Source organism: Notothenia rossii (genome assembly GCF_949606895.1).
Source record: "Notothenia rossii genome assembly, chromosome: 6".
NCBI lineage: Eukaryota > Metazoa > Chordata > Actinopteri > Perciformes > Nototheniidae > Notothenia > Notothenia rossii.
The window spans coordinates 40,074,344-40,101,672 of record NC_136909.1 but is presented as its reverse complement, the minus strand read 5'-3'; the positions used below and the strand labels follow the sequence as shown (position 1 = coordinate 40,101,672).

The 27,329-nt window shown below is 41.6% G+C and overlaps 1 protein-coding gene and 1 long non-coding RNA gene across 4 annotated transcripts; one reads left to right on the top strand and one right to left on the bottom strand.

The window, feature by feature from the left end:
* Positions 1 to 3,309: 3,309 nt before the first annotated feature.
* Positions 3,310 to 7,080, top strand: LOC307042229 (uncharacterized protein). 3 transcript variants are annotated; one of them, XM_079686004.1, is made up of 5 exons: positions 3,310 to 4,395; positions 4,569 to 5,162; positions 5,285 to 5,472; positions 5,847 to 5,890; positions 6,024 to 6,120. In XM_079686004.1, exons 1-4 carry the CDS (start codon positions 4,048 to 4,050, stop codon positions 5,872 to 5,874), a joined length of 1,158 nt encoding a protein of 385 aa, XP_079542130.1. In that variant the 5' UTR covers positions 3,310 to 4,047; the 3' UTR covers positions 5,875 to 5,890; positions 6,024 to 6,120. The 3 variants fall into 3 exon arrangements, with proteins under 3 accessions (XP_079542130.1, XP_079542131.1, XP_079542129.1); XM_079686003.1 differs by lacking the exon at positions 5,847 to 5,890 and having other exon boundaries at positions 3,320 to 4,395; positions 6,024 to 7,080; XM_079686005.1 differs by lacking the exons at positions 5,285 to 5,472; positions 5,847 to 5,890 and having other exon boundaries at positions 6,024 to 6,151.
* Positions 7,081 to 7,232: 152 nt separating this feature from the next.
* LOC307042233 lies at positions 7,233 to 9,126 on the bottom strand. The gene is made up of 2 exons (XR_013809042.1): positions 8,357 to 9,126; positions 7,233 to 8,111 (listed from the first exon to the last, which is right to left on the bottom strand). It is a non-coding gene; the product is annotated as an uncharacterized lncRNA (long non-coding RNA).
* Positions 9,127 to 27,329: the final 18,203 nt, after the last annotated feature.

Genomic DNA, 27,329 nt, shown 5'->3' with positions numbered 1-27,329 from the left:
GTCTTGGCTGAACCTGTCTCTGCGGTCCTGCCTGACTCTCATCATACTACTTCCCTGATGGCTCCCACAGGATTGCTGACATCCTCGTGGATTCATCTTCTTATTATAGACACATGCATTTACAAACATTTGGTCTTTCCAAACATTTGGTCTACCTACGCTGTAAAATGTATTATCTCTTTGATTTACACACGGCATATTGCACGTATGTCCGTCCTGGGAGAGGGATCCCTCCTCTGTTGCTCTCCCTGAGGTTTCTCCCATTCTCCACTTTAAAATGTGGGTTTTCTCTGGAAGTTTTTCCTTGTACGATGTGAGGGTCAAAGGACAGAGGGTGTCGTTTTCTCATACTGATATTCTGCACAAACTGTGCTGTTGTATTTGTTGTAAAGTGTCCTCATTGCAAAGTATTTTTACTGTATGTACAGCACTTTGGCTCGACCAAAAATTGTTTTTTTATTTGATTTTTTCCGTGCATGTAGAAATTCAGCACGGACGACAAGGTCAGTCAAGTCGGTTTAACACAAATTATATATGAAAACATCTTTAGGTTGTGTGCAATCACTTCTAGGGAACCTTGCCTTAAAGAAATTGAAAGGTTTTACCATCCCTCCCTTCAATCTATTTAACAGTAGCAAGCCATACTGACTCTATGATAAGATGAGAACTGTGCCATGCTTTCTGCCATAGACTTTACACAAGCTCACTTACATCGAAAGAGTATCAATTAAGGCTTCATTCATTGGCTGAAAACCTTTTATTTTATTTGTATCAAGGTGTTAGACCACCTTCACAGGTGTTGTCATGTTTTAAATCAGTAGTGAATCACAAGTGCCATGCCATACATTTCAGCTTTCTTACATTTCCCCATCAGACTGGAACACTTGAAGCTACCTGGACCAGTGTTCTGATGGAAACTGAGCTACAGAAAACATAATGTTCAAACAAAGAGCGGAGGTCTGTGAACAGTATTTTCCTTATTAGATTAAAGGTTAGTGCTGATCTGGCATAGATGAGGTTTAACTTTATAGTATTTGTCATTTGATTTATGATGCATCTCAAGTGTTGTTAGAGAGTAGTCCAAAAGTTATGTAGTAGTGTAACTAATAACTTTCAGCAGTGAGTAATACAGTAAAGTAAGGCATTTACAATTTGCTGTGCTGGAACCGAGTGACAGATACAGAGGAGGGTTACGTGGGAGGCTGAGGCCAGATTTACTTGAGCAACAACAGATCATGGCATACAGTGAAGAGCGCTGCTTAATTGTACTGGCAAACTATTATCCACAGCTGTCTGCAGATCAGTGTAAAACTGGAGAAGTATTCAATTCAACCTGGCTTCCTAAGAATAACACCAACATAAGAACAGCTCCGACGCAGTCAACCGTTGTTGTTTTTATTTATGGTGGTGGTGACGTGGAAAAGCGAACTGGCTTGCAGTTGGGAAACGACTAGCACCAGCACAGAACTAGCACATCTCATTTCAGTGGGAAAGGCACACACACACATCATATGTATCAAAGTCAAAAGTCAAAGTCAACTTTATTGTCAATCTTCCAGTTTGTGTGTACAGACAGAGAAAATTTGAATGTATGAAACGTTTAAGCAGTTCTCATTTTTTTGCTGTAATGACTGGCTCAACACCCATGCAAAGTGATAGTTCACAACACACACACACACACACACACACACACACACACACACACACACACACACACACACACACACACACACACACACACACACACACACACACACACACACACACACACACACACACACACACACACACACACACACACACACACACACACACACACACACACACACACACACACACACACACACACACACACACACCAGGGGTGGCTGATGACTCAAAAGGTGTGGAGGACACAACGTCATATTATTTTACAGTATTTGTATTGGCTTGGTCTATTTAAAAAAGGGACAGCGTACAATAATGTTAGATGTTGAATGCTAATGTCCATCCGTTGTCCCTTGGTGTGTATACAATGCACATATAAATCAAAAAGTGATAACATCAATATACAGCAATATTCAGATCAACAGGCGGGGGGGTAACAGCACCCAGTACATTGTGTCCCCCGTGCTGTGCAGGCTTTGCAGCAGTACATCAGTGACGGATAGGGCTGCCAAATGTCCGCCTTTATTACCATGAATTTGATATAAAAAATACTTTATAAAACATAACGCACCTCGATGCATATTGAAGTATATTATGTTCATATAATTAATTGTTACTGTAAGTTGCTGCCTGACTTCCGTTTTTTTTTTTAATATATAGATTTTGTCACAAAACTCAATGTCAGTATTCACACAGGAAAAGTGATCACCGCACACACCTTATTAAAATCACTAACATAATTGACTGAGCTGATTTAAAGGAGCCACACACTGCTCCTATATCGATTCACTCACACAGTAGCACTCCAAATACAACAATGAAAAAGTATAGCTTGTTTAAATCATTTGATTATAAGGTTAGCAGTCAGTGGTGGAATGTAGAGTACATGTACTCAAATACTATACTTAAGTAAAATGTTTAGGTACTTGCAATTTACACTTAACTTTTTATTTGTATTTAAAAGTAATATTATTGCTTTCAACTAACTAACCTAAAATAGTTATATGAAATTCGTTGATCTAATATATTTAATTAAAGTCAACGTTTCAGTTTTTCCGTGTACCCGAGTATTTTTCAGTTGATGCTACTTTATACTTTAACAGCACTACATTTATCTGACAGCTAGAGTTACTTTGAAGTTTTGGATTTGTAGCTATTACAAAATATAACTCAACTAAAAAGTGAACCCTTGAATAATATGTATAGGTCAGGATATCCAACAGCACAATACTAAAATTAGCTCCACCTTTACCAGCTGTGAGGAAAACATAAATTCATTAATAATAATTATAAAGCAAAAAATGATCCATAACACACTTACTTTTTGAACTTTGAGTATATTTTGATGCAAACACTTTTTTACTTTTACTTAAGATGTAATTGCATTACATTTAGAACTAAAACGCCGGCGGGGGCAATCGGGCTGAGGCATCAATGGACAGGGGTGGGGTTGTGGGGGCCGTGTTCCTTGATTTACAGAAAGCTTTGATACTGTTAATCATAACATCGTAATGCAAAAAATGCTCAACTTAAATTTCTCTTTAGAATTCACCAACCTCTTTAAATCGTATCTTTCATGTGTAGTAGAAGCTGCTGGGACCAGCAGCTTCTACTGAAGCGAGTCCCGACTCCGGGGACTTCCGGCCGGGACTTCGGGTGGCAGTATACGCCGGGAAGTGGTTTGCGGCCTGCCAGTAAACCCAAAGCAGAAGAAGAAGAAGTGACGTCAGCGGCTTAATTTTACGGCCCATTCCCAAACCGCCCCCTACACCCTACCCCTCCGTTTGCGCGTTCACATGGCGTTCACGCAGAGGGTCAGGGCTGTTCCAAAGCAACGAGTGTGGAGCGGTGTGGAGGGGGATTGGGCTATCAAGCCCTCAAGCAGCGAGTCTGCAGCAGGTCTGCAGCGGTGCTGACTTGAGACCGGTCTCTCTCTACCTGACCGGAGTCACGCTGTGTATGTCCGTCAGGAAACACGCTGTTTACAAGTAGTTCCAGCAAACATCCACTGGTAAATTGCGATGTTAACAACCTCATGATAACCTCATATGTTTTTAACTTAGGATCATACCTGTGTTTAGTCTAGAAAAAGGTAAATGTGTGCATTTTATTTTAAAGTTGTGTATATTTACAGACCGTTGCAAAAACTAAGAAGCTTATAAACATCAGGTTTAAAACTAAAAGAGCTTTGAAACACAATGAAAGATGTTTGGAGTTTTATTTGAGTTGTTCATTTAAACTTTTTGTCTAAGAGATGCTTATTTGAAACCGTTGTTACAGATGTAGCACCTCATTTCAGACTCCAGCTTACAGCTTCCTGCCTACGGCCTGCCAAAGACCAGTATAGAGCTCCTGCGGTCACGTGACTTTTGGTTATCAGCCACCATTTTGGCAGTAAACATGACGACCGGCGCCAGCGTTTTCCTACCGTGCGAGTATACATCTCATTTTAATTCAAGTGAAATTCGGCTTTATAGTACAAAATTAGAAAGATTAAATATAAGCGACCCATATAATGCATCCGGTGTGCTTTTCAAGAGCATAACCTCCTGCTCTGAAGACGATGTACCCGACTTGCGCTACGCGGACATCCACAGCTATCTTGTAAGCTTTCCATCAGTGTACTCAGGAGACTCCCTCAGAGCTTACAAAAGCTTGGAGGCTTACAAATGGTGTCAGTCCGGCTTCGTAAACAACATTCAACTGTGGAGTCTTACATCCAAAAACTTCGGCATCATCACTGCAAGGGTAAGTATTAAATTATTCCAGTTTGATATGCAGTGTCACGTTAGCATTGTTTGTTTATTAGCTTGGATAGCTACTGCAGTGCGTCTGAAACTAGTTTGTATTTTTGAACGTACTCAACCAAAGTGGCTGGCGTTTTTAACCTTTATTTATCTATTTTTGAATTTCATATATAGGTTAATCACTCCCAAAGGCTTAATGAAAGTCAACTAAAGCCATGGGTGTTGGTCAGGAACGACAGTGTTGTGCTGGGAGCCCACTGCAACTGCACAGCGGGACTCGGGGAGAGCTGCTCTCATGTGTCAGCTGTTCTCTTCAGTCTGTGGGGAAAAAACAACGAAAGGCACGAGGAGATCAGCTGCACATCCAAGAAATGCAAGTGGGCCTCTCCCAGTGAGGATGCTGCGAAGAATGTGGAGTACCTGCAGGGCAAGGACATCATATTCAACCATACTCAACAAAATAAAAAGGGGAATTCCACCAAGGGTACCTCTGCGCCGGCATCTTTCCCACCCCTGACTGCTGCTGAGCAAACACAGCTCTACAAAAATCTCTCACAGTGCCGGACTCAAGATGGGAAGTCCTGCAGACCTGCAGTCCTGTCAGTTGTTCGCGGGTATGCCACATCCTATGTACCCAAGACTGTCAAGCTAGATTTACCTGAACCCCTTACCAGTCTGTACGACAAGAAGGCAAGAGACCTGAACCTGGCTGAATTACAAGAGCGTGCAGAAGGAATATTTGAGGACTTGACTGTCACTGAAGAACAGGTACAGAACATATTCTGTTTACTAATGACTGAAATCTAAGATCTACCATGTTATGTGCACGTGTACTGTGTGTGCTAACTTGCAATGTAAATGAGAAACTGTTTGGATTGCCATGCTTTCAGAGTGATATTGTAGAGGAGGAGATCCAAGCCCAGTCCAAGTCCAGAATTTGCTTTGATCAAAGGAGTGGTAGGGTGACAGGATCTACCTTCAGAGCAGCAACAAGAACAGACCTCAGAAAACCAGCAGTGTCTCTCATAAGACAGATATGTGACCCAAAGTCCCATGTTTTCAGCAGTGAGGCTACCAGGTATTCATGAGCATAGAGAATTCCAGCCAATGTCAACATGCAGTTGAACATCCTAACATACTCCAAATAGCATCCCAAAAGTTTCTGCCTTGTTGTAAGGTGTCAGCTGATGTTCATCATCCCAAAAGTAATGGGCATATGCATTTGATTACTTATTGTATGAAACATTGTGACATGTGCATCAGCAGACACCTTACAATACAGCTGTATCATGTGGGATGATATAAAATGCCACATCTTCACAACAAGTCAAGGGTAGTGTGTGTGAGCATTACAACTGCATGTTGAAATCAGCTGGAATTTCCCTGTAAACTAAAATAGGGTGTGCAGTGTGTAATCTCTTCTATGTATGTGTTAACTTGTCATTTCCATAGGGTGTACAAGGAAATTAGTGTGAGGTGAATGAAGGGTAAATGCAGTAAGTACTAGGCTATTCTTTAAAAAGAAGTGTAAAACCAAGTACAGCAGTAAACATTTGTAAAGGGCAGGGAGGTAGCAATGTGGGGTGGCATTACTATTGTCCAAAACTCATATTTACATTGTTTCTTCAGATGGGGATGCAAGAATGAAGAACTGGCCAGAAAATACTACGAAATGCAGCATCGCCTATCACACACAGACGTCCTGGTGCGACCAGCCGGATTTAGAATTTCACCTCTGCACCCATTTATCGGGGCCTCACCTGATGGGTATGTGTCCTGTAGCTGCTGTGGTACAGGGGTCTTAGAAATTAAGTGCCCATTTTCTGCAAAGGAGCTTTCTGTCAATGAAGCTGTAAATTCTGTTGCACACTTTTGCCTTGAACAAGATTCCCAAGGAAAAATTAGACTTAAGCGAGACCATGCATACTTCTACCAAGTGCAGATGCAGCTATTTGTTACCAAATTGGCATACTGTGATTTCATTCTGTGGACTGAAAAGGAAGGTGATTCACCCTTTGTGGAACGCATTACATTTGACCCAGAATTCTTTCACAAAGAACTTGAACTTGCTCGTGACTTCTTCCTAAAATGCATCATCCCAGAGCTGTTAGGCAAATGGTTTTCTGCACCAAAACAAGCAACTGCAAGCACCGATCCCCAGCAACAGTGGTGCTACTGCCGTGCACCTGCGGCAGGGAACATGCTTGTTTGTGCCTCAGGGTTCTGTGCCGTGAAGAGGTTCCACCAAACCTGCCTTCGGATGAAAAGGGTACCGAAACAGTGGGTGTGTCCTAGTTGTAGGAAACTAATCAATGCCCAAAAAAAAACAACATAATTACTTAGTCTTACTTACTTACAAAAAGTGTGAATATGAATGAGCTGATGCAATGTCAATATTTTATTAATTAATAAACAACTGTTAAACCAATGTCTTCTGTGTCTGTAGCAGTATCTGTAGCGCTCTTAAAACATGGATAGGTCACTCAAATCTAGTGAGTGAGAAAAGTAGTCACAACAAACAAGTGAGAAGCGAATCAAAAAGGTTTATTTTCTGTTGACGCACAAATTCATCACTCAAAGGGCACCACAGAATCAGGTACATTTGTTAGTCCACAACATACACTCACAATTTTATCAAGATAAGTAACATCATTTTCTTTCTCTATGTCTGTGAAAGTTATTGGCACAGTGCTTTGTAAGATAGTATATTTCTGACGAAGTACTCCTATGACTCTTTCGATGTGAATCCTTAAAGAGGCTAGAGATCTTGTATTCTCTATGTCAGCAGGATCTAACTGTGTTTTTCCACGAGTAAATGCTGGAATTTTTAATTCAGCCTGACACCTTTCAACAGACTCCTTCACCAGAAACCCCCTGTCTGCCAAAACAACATCCCCTGGGAGAATATTAGGTAAAAAATCACTGTGTTCTGTAATGAACTTATCACTGGTGCGACCTCCCCATCCAGTAGAAATGAAACAAATTGAACCTTGAGGGCAAATGGCAATTAAATATTTCATGGTGTGATGTGATTTGTATCTTGAGTAACACTGCGCACTGGGTCGCAATCTACTTGGTTTCTCTAGAAATATTTCAAAGCAATCAATGATACAAACAGTCTTCTCGTAGTCACCATTTCTAAATACATATGGAAGAGATGTTCTTAAAGATTCTCTTTCAGGCCACACCACTACACTTGGCACCAGTCTACAATAAATCAAATTAACACAGTGTTTGAAGTGCCTGGAGACAGTAGTTGGATCGATGCCAAAATAAAAACCCAAAAAGTCAAATGTGAAGTTCATTCGAAGCTTCATCAAAGTCAACATGTATTGTTGAAAACATGTTATTGATGATTTAAGTTTGAGAAATGGAGCCAAATATTGAAAAATGGTCATAAGACATGTATAGGTTGCTAACCCAGTGAGGACATTCACCTTTTTATCATCATTATGCAAACTAATCTCTGTCAGGGTCTTCCTATTTATCTTGTCCCTTAACAACATGTTTTCAGTCCTTAGAGCTTGGCATTCTAGCTCAAGACACTGGATGCGGTTAGAACAGGTTTCAGAGGTGCATGGTGGTGTTGCTGGATCAGGCTTGACAGGATCATCATCGCCTGAGTCTACCAAAGGATCTGAGATGGGGGGCTCCTTCAAAGGCTCTGTGATTTGGTCTTCTTGGGCTGCCTTGTTCTGGGGACAATCAGTTGATGTCCTGATGAAAACACAGAAGCAGCAAAATAAGCTTTCATGCATACAATACTGATGGCAGTTTACATGTTTACAGTCTGACATGTTTAATGGAAATCATATGATATTAGCCTTCATTAAATGACTGGTGTGACGTTTTTGTTTAGAACCATATCACGGCAGTTAACTATTTGAAATAAAATAATCTGAATAACACACCGATAACAAGTAGACCCAACATGTAATCAGACAGGAGTTTGATCTACCAACCTTTGACGGATGGCTTCTGCAGATAGCTTTGCCTGCTCTACTTTGTGCAATTTAGCCTTCTGCCTTCTGTTAAAAACCTCCAGTCTCGTTTTTCGTCTCCTCTTCTCTGGAGATGGAAGGTAATCAAAAATTGACGGAATAAAATCCGGACTCAACGGGTTATCACTCTTTCTCCCTAAAAAATAAGAAGGAATATTTTCAACACGGGTTTGTTTACCACTAGCTTGCTACAAGCTAACTGGCTAGGCTGCACCAGAGCCACACTTGTTGAGTTAAAAAGGGACATCACAGAGTCCGTTAGCTATAATAACTGGGTGCTAGATTCTACTTCGGTAAAAATTAAACTGACCAGAAACTTTTTGTAGCATTGTACTGTATTCCTTCACCCACCTGATATGAAGTGATCACTGCATAAGCGAAAGCAAACGGCCGGGGGGTCCCATCTTTCAGTCTTGTTCAGACGGCTCCTGGCTCTTTTAATCGCTGCGATCCACTTTTCCCTCCTCTCCGCGTCTTTTGGAATGCGATAATAAGATACACCTTTCTTCTTCCCACGCCTATTTGTGCAACCTGGTGCACAGCAGTTATCCACCATCCTCGACAGTCTGCCAGTGCCTGCCAATGAATTTACTGACGCGATTACTGCCAAAATGGCTGCCCCCTTCGTTTCTCGTCACGTGACCAGCATATGTGACATCATCCGCAGGAGCTCTATAGAGGAATGTTAAGCCCTCCCACTATTTTCCAAGAGGGCGTTGCCAGATTTTCAATTTCAGGTTTTAACCAGGAGATGGCGCTTCATTCACAAATACAGAAAGACAAGTTTCATGGACTTTCAGTTGTGTTTTGAAGAGCATTTGAACACATCAATATTTTAGATCAACTAAAGTATATCTAATCTTGTAATTCAATAATATATAGTCTTTATATATTAAATAATCATAATAATAAGGTAAATGTTTACATTACACTTCTTTATTTGTTATGCTCATACTTTTACCTCTACAATCGTTTTCTTTAATATGCAGTATATTTTTTGTATATTTTTTTGTTTACTTCCTCCTGCTCCCTTTCGGACACATACTGTATAATTTATTATTATTATTAATATGAAGATATTATTAAGATAAGATAAGATGTTACTTTATTGATTGAACATTTTAGTTTAGAATGTGCTGTCCCACGGTAATTCAGAAGGCTCACAGGTCACATTCCGACCATTATTTAAAACAATAGGTGCTTTCACACCGTCTACAGTTTGATTTGTATAGAGGGAGCTCTGTGGCTGCATGGCCAGCGATTAGGTGTCGCGCATTTATCATAGGTGATCAGAGCTAACTGCCTGCCGTCAGATTTCATTTAAAAAACAGATCTGATTTTAAGACTATTTCTACGCTCATAAAGAATGATAAGAATAAGAATAATGCGTATTGAACTGGTTTAATTAATTAGTTAATTTATTTAACACTAGAACCGCCAATCGGGTCCATTTGTGTGATGTGTGTTGTGTGTGTGCAATGTAACTTTTTTTCAATAAAATATTAAAGTCTCCCAGTCCGTGACTTTTCCTCAAAGTGTGTTATGTAGCACCCTATGTTGTTAAAAATTGCATTCTAATAGCGGGATTTGACGGGTTTAGGTAGGCCTATACAAAAACCTCTGGCGGTTCTAGTGTTAATGTAATTAGGTACAGTAGAAGCCCTTTTTTATCAGTAACGAATTTAGCAGTTGAACATAAAAGTCAACTAACTGAGGGTCACTTGTAATTACAGTGTTGTGTCTAACTGTAAGCTTGTCACTCAGAGTAACCTACCGTTAATTTAGCTGCTGGAGAAGAAAGATCAGGGGGGGAGGGGGGGAGAGAGCTGTGGTTGATGGGCCATTAGTTGTGTAAATACACAGCTGAGAGCTGCCGTTTCATTCAGACTGTTTAAAAAACGGTAACAACGGACTATTTTTCTTAGCGGATGCATGTCAATTTAAATCAATACAATTATTTTTTAAATCAATATAAAGATTTTCTAAATCCATAAAAGCATTTCAATTAATACTGGGAGTCATGTCGTTACTTTGTTGAGAATGTGGCCGTGTAATAAGCGGGATAATTTGCAGCGACTTGTTCCGCTACGCGTTGGGATCCTGATCTGCCGACGAGGCTCCATTAAAATATAAATATTTTTAGTGAATTAGTGAGTTTAGGCACGTTAATAACGTTTTAATGAAGTTGAATACAGTATATTCATATTTGTAAGTGATTTCATGTCAATTGTGTGTGTGTGTGTGTGTGTGTGTGTGTGTGTGTGTGTGTGTGTGTGTGTGTGTGTGTGTGTGTGTGTGTGTGTGTGTGTGTGTGTGTGTTTGTGTGTGTGTAGAGGTGTGTGTGTGTGTGTGTGTGTGTGTGTGTGTGTGTGTGTGTGTGTGGGTGTAGAGGTGTGTGTGGTTAAAACACTTTCATGAAGTGAAGGAGGTTTTCCTTCTATAAAACAGCTGTGGGCAGCAGTGAGTGTCACGGACATGAATTCATAGATCAAGGCAGACTGGTGCACACACTCTCCTGTCCTGCCAACACTGGCAGGACAGTAGGCGACACGCCCGTTCTAAGCCGTGTCCCACTCCTCACATCCAAAGCTGCATCCCCAAAAAGTGTATTATGTTGTTACATCGTTTCAGATGTTATGTTTCAGTTGTGCTCTGTCTATGTTAAAAAGCCTCAGTCACCTTAATTCATGTAATAAAAACATCTCAGATCAGTAACACTCAAAGCTAAATGTGCAATACCATGTTCAGCTATGTTACTATTTATAATGTTATTGTTGTTACATCAGAAGATGTACATATTGGAATGATTTCTTAACTTACAGTAGGCTATTTTTTACAATGTGTGTTGGAAGGATTTATTAAATTATATGAATATTGTCATTGTTGAAGGCTTTTAGAGAACGGTACATTATAAGCCTGAATTACACAACATTTTATACCTAAAAACATAAAAGCCACAATAAATAGATCACAATTATTGTAGTTCTTTTTACCTCCCGTATTGCTTTCAACCCACCAGCTTTTATGGTGTTATCACTAACTGTAAACTTGTCACTCAGAGTAACCTACAGTTAATTTAGCTGCTTGTTAAGAAAGATCAGGGGGTGAGGGGGGGAGAGAGCTGTGGTTGATGGGCCATTAGTTGTGTAAATACACAGCTGAGAGCTGCCGTTTAATTCAGACTGTTTAAAAAACGTTAACAACGGACAATTTTTCTTAGCGGATGCATGTCAATTTAAATCAATACATACAACTGTTTTTTAAATCAATAAAAACATTTTCTAAATCCATAAAAGCATTTAAATTAATATTGGGAGTCATGTCGTTACTTTGATGAGAATGTGGCCATGTAATAAGCGGGATAATTTGCAGCGACTTGTTCCTTATGGGGAAAATAAAACATGTCCCCCCCACTTTTCAAAATCCCGTTTGTGTCCCCCCCACTTTTCAAATGTGTTTTTTTTTTTACGCAAGTGGTCATCGTCACAGAGGAGCGTCTGTTTGTGTGTGTGGCAGGAGCGCAGTTTGTGTGAGAAAGAGAGAGAGACAGAGAGAAACAGAGAGAGTTACAGGGGTTGTTGTTAGTATCTGGTGCTAGCTCGGAGCTAACGGAGATTAGAAGCTTTTTCAACAATAAGGAGAGGGAGAGTCCTCTCCTGTCGGACTGAGAGGCTGAGATAACGTCAGCTCAGGGAGGTAAAGGACTCGCTTGTAAACTTTAGTTATCTCAAACGGTTTGGTCTAAACAAATATTTCCATCTATTTAATATAGTTGTTCAAAATAAGTTAAAAAATAATTCCAATGTCAGTAAAAAATTAAAAACACAGTTTGAAAGGGAAGTGATTAGTAGAATATGCATAAATAAAAAGAAAGAATGCAGACTAGGTAAGATAAAGATAGGAGAGAGGAGTATATCAATGATGTGTTATTGGTTGTGAGCATATTCTAATGGTTTTTGGAGTATTGAAATATATACAGTTCTGTTTCATATGAGTGTTGAGAGTTGTATCCATAAATCTCTTAATTTGTGCACCAGATTGATGCTTTAACTTCAATTTAAAGACATTTTTCTTACCGGGGGTGCATGCCCCCGGACCTCCCTATAGGATGTGAGGCAATCACAAATAAAACAGGTTCATGGATAGATAAGTTTGCACACTCATTATATACACTACACATTTTTCTTGGATTAGTTAACACCATAGTCCCTAATATATAATTGTAGAAAGGCAGGAAAAGGAATTAAATAGAGAACAATGTTTCATTGCGGAGGACCCCCTGTTTTGTGTCCCCCCCACTTCTCAAACCAAAGTTACACCCTTGTTTTCTAGTCAGAATAATATATAAAGCTCTTCCTGTTCTTTTCATTCTGCGTTCATTGTAGGAACATTGGAAGCGACTACATCTAAAATCACATAGAGGCCATAAAATAGGGTTAACAACAGGCAAAATAATCATATGCATTGAATTGTGTGTGTGTGTGTGTGTGTGTGTGTGTGTGTGTGTGTGTGTGTGTGTGTGTGTGTGTGTGTGTGTGTGTGTGTGTGTGTGTGTGTGTGTGTGTGTGTGTGTGTGTGTGTGTGTGTGTGTGTGTGTGTGTGTGTGTGTGTGTGTGTGTGTGTGTGTGTGTGTGTAGTGCATCTATATGCTCTGTGGCCATGAAAAACTCTGTCCCATGTGACGTGCCCTGCTGCCGCGGCAGTGTAGGACTGTAAAACACAATGCTCATGGGGGAGAGGACAGTAATGAGAGCCCCTGAATGTGGCTGAGTACATGGGAAATCATGATGGAATAGGATTGGGGATGCACTCCATCCTGCAAAAAAAATTGGCATGTTGTCATTTCATCAATTATTTGTGCAATTATTCAACTAAATCAGCTAGTGCAACACCAACACCTTTGATTAAAATGTCCTTTTATTGCTTTATGTTAGGGTACTAATATTAGTTTCTGTTCAATTCTTTACACAAACTCATTGTAAAAACATGGCTTTTTGAAGGTTACTATGTTTACATTCGCGTCACATGTTTCCCCATACCCTTCACTTGTTCAGGAAAGTGCTTGCTTTTGCAGTGCTGCACTGTTTGACATTCGGTTCCATGCAGTAAGTATAGATACAAAATGACATAATCAAGGCTTTTCACAGGGAAATGCAAATAAAAGCTAAAAAAAATAGTTTTGCTATTAACTTATGATCCAAGGATCTTACTCTTACATTTTACTACAATAGTTTGTTCATCGGATTTAATTCAGAGAAACAAGAACACAAACTCATCTTTGTTTCGTTCTACCCCGAGCCATATGGCCCTAAGGGGTTATGATGGCTCAGATGTCTGCTTGATCCCTCTGAGGGGGTTAAAACGTGTAAAGGGACTGATATTTGCCGGTCTCTGGACCAATATAGTCTCTCTTTTTGTTGTATTACTCTTGGGAATCAAATTCATATGCCAACCGTGCATGCATCCTGTTGCAGTTTCTCCTGCTAGATGTGTACTATTTTCAACTTTTACCTTTCTTATTACACAGAAGTTGTAGCACTATGGCCATTCCAAAAATAAGCTCCAACGTTCAGCGCACTTCCTGGGACTTGAGTTGAATGTGTTTCATGGAAACATGGCTGCACCCGATATTTCTTCAAACAACATCGATGGCTTCAGTTCGGGCAACTTTTCGATCAACATTTCCGACATTTGCTTTCATTCTTCGGTAATGTTGTGAAGGACAAGGATTATACCTAGAGCTTCATCATCAGAACACAAAGAGAGCTTGGACTGATGTCAGTCACTGAAGATTTTTTAGAAGTTACGGCCAGAGAATTTACATTCACTGATACAGCTACTGCGTGTCCAATTCTGAAGCTCCCTCATCCAATCCCAAGTATTTCTCTAGTTCTAGACAAAACTATTCTCAAAGAGAGAAAGGGGCAGCCGAGGTGCCTGAATGCTGACTACGGGAGTATATATTTAAACTGGGTAAAAGGCCTAGGTCAATATTTCCTCAACAGCTACTAGGACTTTCATTGCACATATTTACTTCAACGTATGTTTATATAGTGAGTTATTGATTGTATACTAATATGCTGAAACTGTCACAAAACCTAATTTCCCCTTGGGGTTGGAAAGTATTTATGATTGATTGCACTCAAAAAAACGTAAACGTTGACTTTAATTAAATGTATTATGTCAACAGATTTCACTTAACTGTGTTAGGTTAGTAGTGTTATAGTACTCAAGACCGGTCTTGGTCTCGAGACCACTTTTTAACAGTCTTGGTCTTGTCTCGGAATCGACTGCATTTGGTCTCGGTCTTGTCTCGGTCTCGGACTTATAGGTCTCGTGAGTTTATGTCAAGACCGGTAGAGACCGTTCTTATTATGGATCCATGGTCGAGACCACGGCTGTTGCTGGGGATGTTATTGGATGTAAAACGCTCATTTCATGTGATTCTGAATCTTTGCCCTCATGCGCCGCAATGTTTGTAAACATGGCACTGGTCTATACCGGCTGCTGCCCCCTCACCTCTCCCCGTTCACACACACTGAAACGCTCTTGCAGTGAAGATGTTGCAAAATGTGAGGGAGGGAGAGAGAGAGAATGTGTATCTGTGTGTGCGTGCGTGCGTGCGTGCGTGCGTGCGTGCGTGCGTGTGTGTGTGTGTGGTTTTCCTTCACCCTGTGTGTGTTTGTCTACAAAGGTGGTTCCTGGTTGGTTTGTTTTTTGTTAGTGGCTTAGACCTATATAGGGTACAATTTATATTATGATGTTTTATATTATGTTCTTACTATGTTACTGTTTTTATATGAAAAGGATAACTTTTTGAATAAATATGATGAAGTTGAATTTATAACTTTCTTACGTATGTGTGTCTTTTTATGACGATGTGGATCTTTCAGATCAAATTGACTCTGGTATCTTACACATGGTATTGTAAGTGTATTATGTAGTGTTGGATTCACAGTAGTCTGGTTCCGGTCTTGATTCGACCTTGTCCTGCCTTGGTCTTGTCTTGGTCTTGCTATTCTCCGGTCTTGGTAATGTCTTGGTTTCGGATAAGGTGGCCTTGACTACAAGACTATAGGCTAGTGAAAAGCAATAATATTAAGTTCAACCTAAAAAATGTTTTATTTTAACTTAATATTATTGCTTCAACTAACTTAATAGAGTTATGTGAAGTCTGTTGACATAATACATTTAATTAAAGTCAACATTTCAGTTTTTCAGTGTGATTGATGTATCAACATGCCTCAATAAATCTTAGTAATCCCTGACCATCCTCTCATTGATGAAACCCTCCAACCGTGCTTAATGTCCGTATCTCCTCAGGAAACACCATTTCTAACATCATGATGAAGGATCCATGTTAATGTGCTGATGTCTTCTGATCTCCACATTAAAGATACTTTTATTACCCGGCTCTTCACAATTCTGACCTCGCTCAAGTACACAATGTCCAATCCAATCTCCTTAAGCCACCCAAACATTATAAGCACCACCTGGTGATGGATTGGACCCCACTGACTTCCAAGACCGTTCCTGCAACACTCATAGTTTGTTACCATTTAACAGTCCGGATGAGCGTTGTGATTGGACGGTGGGACGGTGAGATGGGGTGGGGGAAGGGAAAAGACAAATCAATTCTGATTGGTCAATTTGGAAATGTCAGTGCTTGTTAGTACTTGCTAACACATTACGAAGGAAAACATGACCTAAGAAGGATCAAGGGAATATGTGCAGTCATATCAATCCGCAGAAAGAAGTCCGGATGATTTAACGTCAGCTGTGGACACACATTCAAACTCAGCTTTTTTTACAAGAAACTCAAATAGACACATTTACTCAGCTTTTAGCTTGTATTTGATGATTTCTGTAACTTTGCATAGTGGGCAAATTGAACATAGGGATGAAACTTAATCTTACATCAAATTTCAGGAATCTTTCGGGATGGGTTTGCATTGTTTTTGGTGTGCAATAAAGCTTTTATTGTTTCTCTCCTGGTTTTGTTGATGACTATAAACGTTGGATCATGGCTTTTAACTAAAAAGTGTGAAGTGAATTAGTACTGATTGTTTCTATGAATCATCAGATAATTATTTAGTTGGAGACCTACCAAAGTGCTTATCTAGCATTGCTTGGCTATTAGTCTCTATTTTATGTAATCTATCATGATTAAGATATCTGAAATAAATGTGCTTGCCCTTCATTGATGTAAAGGAGAAAGTCTATGATACTAGGCCTTCCAGTAATGGGGTTGGATTTAGTGCTGAAATTGATGGTGTATCCTTGAGCTGGCCATTAAAATGTACTACATTTCTCAGAATGACTTTAAACAACCTCCAAAGAACTGGAGGACATTTTTCACTTCAGTATTTATTTGCATCCAAAGCTTGAATAATACTGGATAGTCCTTTCAAAATGTCCTAACACATAAATAACAACACAAGTCAGTTATCGCTGACATCCGAACAATACCAGGCCTGTTGTTTTTTATCTAAGAACTTTTCTTTGACCTTGATGAAATACCCTTCCTGTAAGACCCATGTAATGTTTTGGAATTTGCGGAATATAAAGTACCTCTCAGAAGGTTCTTTATATTCCGCAAATTCCAAAGCATTCCGCCGAAAAAGAGCTTTTTGCCCTGTAATGTCTCCTCCCCCCTCACCTGTGTCCTCTTGGGTTGATTGGGTTGAGCATTTAGGCTCTGGGGTTTTGCTGTTAGAAGGGGAGTGTGTGTGAGATCCTGGTGGTGGCTGGTGACTGTGCGCACAGGAGCAGCAGATTGAGGCTGTGTCATATCATATGTGTATGATTTAATAAATGCCCACACCGGGTTGTATTTTTGGACGTTCTGCCTCTGCCTCCTTGCTTGGTCGGGCCGCTCAATTGTCAGCTTCACAGTTATGAAAAGGAATCTAACTTCTAAACAACCAACGTTGATATCTAGGTCGTCTGCGATACCGAGCTCCGGTGCTGATAAGGCTCCGGAAAACGGCCGTCCTACCTTTAGGACTAAACCCCCCAGAATCTACACGCAAGATCACCGTAATCTGTTTAGGGGGGCACTTACAGCGTGGCCTCTAACACCAGATGCCCGTCGTATCACTTATTTCAGGCACTAAAGCGTCGGATGTCCAACCACCGGGATAGCAAAACGGAGTATATAGTGTATAGTTGTTGGTGGGCTGGTAGAACCCCAGAGCAGTATCTAAACTGCCCCTGGAGGAGAAACCCCGTGTCATTGGGATATTCCCTGGTAATTAGGGCAGCTTCAGGACCCACAATCCCTAACCCCCACTTTGAACCCCAGTTATACCAATTAAAACAATGCAAATGTAATATCAAACAAAGCCAGAGTCAAACATTAATATCACAGCAGTGACATTACCACATCAGCAGAGCATATGTCATATTTCAGCATCAATCAAAACCACATCAAAAACAGAAATCAATATGAAACTATAGTTTAACCTTAGCAGGGTTTCTATTCCCCTAAAACAATTTGAAATCCAAATGATCAACTAATGTCAGCCTTTCCCAAGGAAGGACGTTCTTACCTCACTCTAAGACCAAGCAGATACCTTCAGAGACCACCAGAGAGACCAGGAATTGGGTCGAAATGTACAAAGTACAAACCGGTTTTATTACGTTTTTAACAACAATAGAGGATTTACAAAATCCCAGATCCCAAAAAAAACAAAAGAATGATACAAAAGGTTTACAAAGACACAAGGTCAAAGTACAAAAGCAACAGGTTCACAAGTGAATCCCCTAGAGCGGTCGAATGGCGCATTTCCACTGCAGGGCCTCGCACGGCTTAGTACGGTATAGTTAGGCCTTGGTAGGCCAGGCTCACTTTATGCTGCGTTTCCATTAGAGTTTAGTAGCTGGGGCAGTAACTATAGTAGCGCAGTGTAGGCGGAGCAGTGACGTCATCTTCAATGCGGGTGGAGGTTCCCAGCTGGAACCTCCCCACCTCCGCCGCGGTGCACCCGGCAAACACGGTTGTTTCTCGAACCCTCCACTGTTGTCTAGCGGGTGTAACTAAAATACAAGATGTCGTATTTATATAAATAAATATATATCTATATATAGATATATATATATAGATAATAAGTGTCAGTGCGATTTTAAGTTGTATTAGCGTGCATTTCCTGTTCGGAAAGTGGCGCTGCGGCTGTACTGATAGTAACTACAATACAAGGTGTCCGTATATATCTATATATTTACATATGTATATAATAAGTGTCACGATATGATTTTATTTTGTATTTGCGTGCATTACCTGTTTGGAAAGTGGCGCTGTACTGATAGTGGCGATTTTATTTTTGGAATTCTTAGCGTGCACTTCCTGTCCTGAGAGTGGAAGTGTCCTCAGAGTGCAGGTGTACTGAGACAGGCTCCCATGAGAAAAACTGGGAAAAAGTACCCGTTAGCCGGAACTACCCCTAGAGGAAACGCAACAAAAAACGGGCCGGGTTTGGCACGGCACGCTTAAACCGTGCTACGCGCCATAAAAGAGCCCAAGCCCAGGCCCAGGGCCCAAGACCCAAAATCAAGCCTCGAAAAAAGGCCCCCCGAGCTCTAAAGCCCTCTCGTTTCTCTTCACAAGTCATCTTTTATAGTCTCTTCGCTCCTCCCTCTCTGCATCAGGGGGTTTCCCCTTTTCTATCTTTGAGGGAGAAGGAGGTCACATATGTTAATTAAATAAAACAAATAAAGACTTATAGTAATAATATGCAATTTTAACAAGAGGGAATATGAACACATTGTCATGTCATGTTTAGAATACAATTTTTTTCTTTTAACATTTAATTTCAAATATGCAAGCTTTATACTTTAATGTATTAACAGAGACTTCATTTATTAACAGAGACATTAGGGACAGCTTGTCTCTAATACCTCATTCACACCAACGCAACTCCGGTTCAAGCTCCGTGCTAGAGCTTTTCAGGTTCAGAACCGGTTCTTCGGTTTAGCTCCGGCTCTTTTCACACTGCCCAGAGTCCGACTGGTGCTGCGTCATTGCGTCATCGTTTGCGTCATTACGTAACCGTTTGCGTGTGTGGCACCCCTGGGATGTGTGACCACATTAATATAATTATTATTATTATTTAGAGTTAGAACATGCATTTATTTTGTACATCTGTTATTTTCATGTCATTAACGGGGTTGATAGATGCAGTGAGTAGTGAGGCGGAACGTTTGTGTTTGATTCAATGGTTCCGGGGTACCGATTAAAGCGACGGACGTTCCCGGGGTTTCCTCAGAAGTAATCTGGAAGGAAACCGAACACAACGTGTCCTCATTACTTCTGTTTCACCTGCACCATACAGGTTGGTAAACTGTGCATAAATCACAATGAATCCCCCATAAGGTTTGCAAAGATAATATGTAATGGCCCGCTAACAGTTGAAGACTTTGTAGTAGGGATGTAACGATATACCGAATATCGCGGTATCGCGGTAAATAAACTTCCCAATACCGTCGTGAGACTGACAAAATCTACCGCGATTTTCAAAAAACAATTAATTTAAAAAATATATATTATTTTTTGTAAACACTTTTTTTTTTTTAAACCTTTATTTAACCAGGTGGTCCCATTGAGATCATCGATCTATTTTTCAAGAGATACCTGTCTAACATGGCAGCAAGTAGGTTACAACATGAAAATAAAACAACAGATAACACAAAAGGACATCGTATTTACAGAGCTACATTTAAACACCTAGAGACATTGACAAGTATCAACCATATATTTATATCTCGCCCTGTCAATAAGCCTGGCGTTAGACTTTTTCGCTGTCCGTCATTTCGACAGACAGGATCATAAAATATCCGTCATAATCCCTTATTACCCGTCGGGTCTGAAAAGTTCACGATAGACTCTAGAGCATGCTCGTGAACTGTCAGCGGGGGGGGGGGGGGGGGGGGGCGGTGTTATGCCGTGTGTGCATGCACCTCGCGCGACGCGCACAGCGTAAAGCAAGACCTCCCAGACATGTATTGATCTGTACGGCAAAGTACGGTTTGGAAACTATATCATTTCCTTTTGGAGGGCATGCATAACACGGCATAACACCAGAGCCTCGCTGCGGGGAAACATTGGTGCTGTTCCGAGTTTGTTCTAATCTGTCAAAATGACTAGTGAGTTTGAGTTGAGTTACTTGAAAAACTAAAGTGAAACTTGATTTATTTTATTGCAGGGTCTGATTATTAAATGTCCTTGTTTATTTGTGAGATGCAGTGGCATAAAGAAAATGCTTACTTTGTTTGGTAGTACTAGTAGGTACAAAAACACTGGTTTTCTTGTTCCAGTCTGTTACTGTCACTTTGTTTTTGACACTTTAAAATACTGCTATCCTACAAAAATGCTGTAAAAATCAGATTTATTATGTAATAAAAAAACATTTTCCGAGTAAAAAAATGTTTTATTGAAAAAAAAAATTCAGATTTTTCTTCTTCTTCCCTTTATTATTCAATATCGCAATAAATTCCGTACCGTGGGCTTGTTATCGCGAGATTATCGTACCGTGAGTTTTTGGTATCGTTACATCCCTACTTTGTAGCGCTGTTTACATGTGTAAAACTGTTATATAGTGTGTGTGTATTAGCCTAGCTTCCCCGGTACGGCGCCATTTTGGGGACAACGTGATCTGACGCAGTAAGGAAACAAGTTTGTCAGTATATCTGAAGGCTCCCACACACTGAGTATTTACATGCATGTATAGTGATTGTGAGTTTGTAATAAATATGTACTTTGTAAGGGTTATAAGTTAGTTACTGTTGATAAAAGAGTAAGGTTGTTTGTTACACTTAAATATGTTTCAGTAATGCATTTTAGTGACCTGCCATTAATGGCAGAAGGTAAATAGTCAACATGACAGGTTAGAGGGGTCATGAAATACTACTTTTAAGTGAAAGTAAAAAGAAGAGTAGTATTAAATACAGGTTAATACTGTATACAAATGTATTTAAGGTACAACAAGTGTTATTGAATGTGAAATTCAATTCGAAATATGTGTTTATCACATAAAAGAATAACATACAGACAGAGTGAAGGTATGTGAATGGTTATCAAGGAATGTAAGTCGAAACTGAAATGTATAAGATAAGTAATATGTTTATATGATTTTGTGTAATAAAACAACCGCAGAAGTAATCTGGAAGGAAACCGAACACAACGTGTCCTCATTACTTCTGTTTCACCTGCACCATACAGGTATCATCACTGTTACTGTGGTCCTCATATTGGGGACCCGTAACAGTTCTTGGGGGCTCGTCCGGGATCGGCGCCACCTACTGGTCGGGAGCCGATCCATTAATGACTTCTAGGACCAATACCAGAGCTGATGCGAGCAGAGAGCTGTAAGCTGGAGCAGACGTGGAACCGTTGCTGAACTGAGCGATCCATCGTGAGTGAATTGGAAGAGCTGCTGTCATGTCGGAGAGCCAAAGGAAAAGTCTGGTGTGGGACATCAGAAGAAGCCTACTCTCCTTGTCAGCGAAAGAACTCCTCCACATTGCCAAGGAAGTGGGTCCAGTGCCAGGCCAGGAACCGTCTGAGCTCGAGGAGGGAGACGATGAAGGCTGCTTCAACTACATCAGTTTATTTATGCACAGTAAGCACTTGCTTGAGTCAGAAGATAGTGGGATGGCTCACTTGTTGATGTTGAAAGATGCTATTGATGACATTGTGAAAGACAGAGAAGTAAGTGTACCGGGTTTGCCACATGTAGAACCACACTTAGAGATAAACACAGGTAACAACACTAAGCAGATATCTGAAGCTGAGACAGATCTCACCGCTTCTCCAGTCAGTTTTAATGCTGTAGGTGATAACACAAATACTGGGTTACTGGAAATGCTCAATAGCTATGAAGACCTGGGCAAAAGGTTAAGACAAAGCATTTTGGCACCTGCAACACAGACACTAGAACCAACCCCACTGTCACCAGCACACACTAATAAGTCTCATAACAGCCCACACTCAACAGCTCAGTCTGCTGCCCAGTCCGGCCCTGAGACAATGATCTCCTTAAGAGAGCTCTCCTACCTCCAGAGGAGGGAGTTTAAGGTGCAAGGGGGTCAGGTTGGTGATCATTCTTCGGACATAAGCTATAACAATGTCTGTAAGCAAATCGAGGAAGGGATTAGAGAAGGTGTCCATGACGGAGACATAGTTCGTGGTGTGCTCCGAATCATAAAACCTGGAACTTTCAAAGACATGCTAATAAATAAGGATGACCTGACAGTGATGGAGCTCAAAGGCTTTCTCCAGGCCCACTTAAGAGAGAAAAACAGTACGGAGTTATTCCAAGAATTAATGTGTGCTAGACAGGATGATAATGAAACACCACAACAGTTTCTCTACCGAGTGATAGGGTTAAAGCAACGTGTCCTATTCACCTCCAAACTGTCAGACGCAGGCATTAAATACAGTCCAGCTACTGTTCAAGATGTGTTTCTACATACGGTCTTGCAGGGACTTGGATATAAACACAGTGATGTACGCAGAGAACTAAAGCCTCTTCTGTCAAGTGGTGAGGTGAGTGATGAAACAATATTACGCCATGTAATGAGAATCACCAGTGAGGAGAGTGAGAGACAGAAGAGGATAGGTCCTTCTCGTCGGCAGGCAACAACTAGTGCTCATAGCGCACAACTTGAGCTTAACACAGTCCAAGAGTGTGGCAACAAACAAGAGAGCACAGCACACAAAACAAAAACAGACCCAATAAAAGAGCTTGCAGCTAAGGTAGATGAGCTAACCAGCATGGTTGAGGCTATGAGACAACAAAAGCAGCCACATCCGGCAGACATGATTAACCATAATCAATACTCTCAAAACAGAGTGAGACCCAGGAGAGAGAAACCTTTTGGTTGTTCAAAATGTGTCGAACAAAACCGGCCAGATTGTAACCACTGTTTCTATTGTGGGGATGGAGGGCACAGGGCTGTGGGCTGTTTAAAGAGACAAGAGAGTCAGGGAAACTCAAGCCGGTCACTGCAGCGGGGTTGCCAGTGATCGGATCCACAATACGACCCCAAGCTGAACATTCTGGTGAGGCAAAAGCGCAAACCAGTTGTGAGGGCAAAACAGTTGAAGTAGCTAGTGCACAGAATAGTTACCAGCAAGATGAATCCTCGACTCAGTTTTCTTTTGGTTCACCAGGGGTGAAACGTAGAAATGTTGCCAAGCTGATAGAAAAAAAATCGCTAATACAGTGTAATCTAAACGGATTGGCAGTGACTGCATTGCTTGACTCCGGTGCTCAAGTCAGTATCATAAGCCGAGCCTGGAAAGAACAATATCTGCCTAATCTTGATGTTCGACCAATATCGGAGATTATCGAGGATCTGGACGAGCTAAAGGTGTATGCAGTTAATGGCGAGCTTATTCCGTTTGATGGCTGGGTAGCCATTATGACCAACCTGCCAGGAAATGAAGAACCCAGTCTTTCCATCAGTGTTCCATTCCTAGTCACAAGCTTGACCATGGAGAGACCATTGGTTGGTTTTAATGTTTTGGAGGAAATCATTGAGGGGCAGCCAGAACGATTGATATGCACTCTGGTTAAACTGCTTCGTGATGCCATCAGTGTTCCGGTGGAGAAAGCCGAAGCAATTGTGAGCTTTATTCAGGCAGTTGAACCAAGTGTGTCGCAGGGACGCCTAAGAACAGGTGTAAATGACATCGTCATTCCGGCTGGTCAAGTCACCTGGGTGAGGTGTCGTGTTCCCCAAACCCTGAACCCCTCTGATCGTCTGGTGTTGTTTGAAGCTGATGAAGACAGTCATCAATTATCGCAGCTGGATTTAGGGACAGGTTTGTTTGAGATACAGAACCCTGCAAAGCCTTATGTCACAATTCCAGTAGGCAATAACACCAAACATGATGTCACCTTACCACGCAAGACAGCCCTGGGCGTATTGCAGCACATTGAAAGGTTTGTGGATGCTGAATCTCCTGACAAGACAACATGTACTACAACAGTCAATGAGGTCTCAACTCAACCCCTTGAACCAATCCAAAAAGCTGAGCCGATTCCACCCCTGTGGCACCCCCCAGTGGACCTCAGTCACTTGGAGGAGGAACAACAAGAGATTGCCAAGAGAATGTTGTACGAAGAATCAAAGGCTTTTGCGAGGGACGGAAATGACATTGGCTGTAACCCTAGCCTACAAATGGTGATAAATCTGAAGGACGATATTCCAGTGCAAAGGACGTATACTTCCATACCAAAGCCGCTTTTGAGGGAGGTCAAAGAATATATTCAAGACCTACTGGTGAAGGGATGGATTGTTAAATCCAAGTCTTCCTATTCTGCCCCTGTTGTGTGCGTGCGGAAGAAAGATGGCTCTTTGCGCCTTTGTATAGACTATCGCCTGCTCAATCAGAAAACTGTACCAGACCGACACCCACTGCCTCGGATACGGGACCTACTGGACACCTTGGGGGGATACTCTTGGTTCAGCATCCTTGACCAGGGTAAGGCATACCACCAGGGTTTTGTGGCTGAAGGTTCATGCCATCTGACCGCCTTCATCACACCCTGGGGGCTTTATGAGTGGGTGAGAATCCCGTTTGGTCTTACGAATGCACCAGCAGCTTTTCAGAGGAGTATGGAGGAGATGTTGAGTTCTTTGAGAGATGAGTGCTGTATACCTTACCTGGACGACATCCTGTGTTACTCCCAGACCTTTGAAAATCATGTGGAGGTGGTTCGGAAAGTGCTCCAAGCGATACAGAGTCAGGGAGTGAAGCTCCGCCCTGAGAAGTGTGAGGTGTTCAGGGGAGAAGTTCGCTATGTCGGACGCCTGGTCTCTGGTGAGGGTGTTCGAGTCGACCCCAAAGATCTAGAAGCTGTACTGGCCCTGAAAGCGAAAACACCGAAGACCGTAGGTGACCTGAGAAGAGTCCTCGGCTTTCTCAGTTACTACAGGTCGTACATACAAGACTTCTCAAAGATAGCAAAGCCATTATACGAGTTGCTCCAAGTGAAAGCCTCAACACAAGCTCGACAGATCAAAGCTAAAGGCCCCCAGCTGTCATCCAGGGCGCCTATAGAGTGGACTGCTGTGCATCAGACTACACTTGAGGAACTGGTTGACATGTTAACTCATCCTCCAGTTCTCGGATACCCAGACTTTGACATGCCATTTGTCTTGCATACCGATGCATCGGAGCAAGGACTGGGAGCAGTTCTTTACCAACAGCAGGACGAAAAGCTGCGAGTCATTGGCTATGGGTCACGAACCTTGACACCGGCTGAAAGGAATTATCATTTGCACAGCGGCAAATTAGAGTTCCTTGCGCTAAAGTGGGCAGTGTGTGAGAAGTTTAGAGATTACCTCTTTTATGCTCCTCACTTCACCATCTACACTGACAACAATCCACTTACTTATGTTATGAGCACGGCCAAACTCAATGCGGTCGGTCACCGTTGGGTGGGGGAGTTGTCAGACTTCCGCTTTAACATTAAGTACAGACCTGGAAGAATGAACATTGATGCGGATACACTGTCCCGTATCCCTCTTGATATTGACCACTACATGTCAACGTGCACAGAAGAGTTGTCGCAAGATGTGGTGAGTGCAACCTGGGAAGGAGGTCAAGCAGCTCAGAGAAAAGATGTTGCCTGGGTAGCTGCCCTCTCTGCCTCCTCCCTTGATGTTATCCCACAGCCGTGCACACCTCTACAGGAAATAAGTCACAATGAGTTGGTTCAAGCCCAAAGGGAAGACCAAACGATTGGAGAGATCGTAAGGCTAAAAGAAGTTAGTGATAAACTTTCAGATGATATGAGGAGGTCAGTCAAGGGAACCGCGTGTAAGCTTCTCCACGAGTGGAACCGTCTACACCTTGAAGATGGAATCCTATATCGGCGGACACCAGAGAGAAAACAGCTTGTCCTACCTCTGAAATATCAGTCTTTTGTCTTGAAGCACCTTCATGATAACATGGGACATGTAGGCACAGAGAGAGTCATTCAACTAGCCAGAGAAAGGTTTTACTGGCCTCATATGAAAAGATTCATAGAGGATTATGTGACAAAGAAATGCTGTTGCATTAAACAGAAGAAACCAACGGTCCATGTGCGTGCACCAATGAGCAGCATGAAGTCTAACTCACCCCTGGAACTGGTCTGCATTGACTACTTGCACCTTGAGAAAAGTAAAGGAGGCTATGAATATATCTTGGTGGTAGTCGACCACTTCACAAGGTTCGCACAGGCCTATGCAACCAAAAATAAATCCGGACGGACAGCAGCAGAGCGGATTTATAATGACTTTATACCCCGTTTTGGGTTCCCCAACAAACTGCACCATGATCAAGGAAGAGAATTCGAGAATGATCTCTTTCGAACACTCGGGCAGCTAGCTGGAGTAGGTCACTCTCGAACATCTCCTTACCACCCACAAAGTAATCCAGCTGAGCGGTTCAACCTAACTCTGTTACAGATGCTGCGAACGCTGACAGACAAAGAAAAAGAGACATGGAAAGAACATCTTCCACAGGTTATACACGCGTATAACTGCACACGTCACGAATCGACCAGTTATTCGCCTCACTTTCTGCTCTATGGTCGTCAACCTCGTCTCCCTGTGGATCTCCTATTCGGCCTGTCAGAGGAGACAGATCCAGTAACACACAAAGGATATGCTGAGAAATGGCGCGACAGGATGACAGAAGCATATCGGATTGCTACTGATAACAGTCTGGCGTCTAGTGCAAAGGGCAAGTCCTATTATGATCAGAAGGCGAGGGGAGTGGTTCTGAAGCAAGGGGATAGAGTGTTAGTCAGGAACCTAAGTGAGCGCGGAGGGCCTGGTAAGTTGCGTTCCTATTGGGAGAAGAGGATATATGTGGTAAAGGAACAGGTTTCAGATAACCCAGTATATGTCGTCCATCCAGAAAGTGATGCAAAAGGGAAAA

Excerpts from the sequence above, each read along its gene's own strand:
- LOC307042229 (XM_079686003.1), top strand. The coding sequence starts at position 4,048 with ATGACGACCGGCGCCAGCGTTTTCCTACCGTGCGAGTATACATCTCAT. Across the intron at positions 4,396-4,568 it reads TCGGCATCATCACTGCAAGG|GTTAATCACTCCCAAAGGCT; the intron begins GTAAGTATTAAA and ends TTTCATATATAG. Across the intron at positions 5,163-5,284 it reads TGACTGTCACTGAAGAACAG|AGTGATATTGTAGAGGAGGA; the intron begins GTACAGAACATA and ends CCATGCTTTCAG.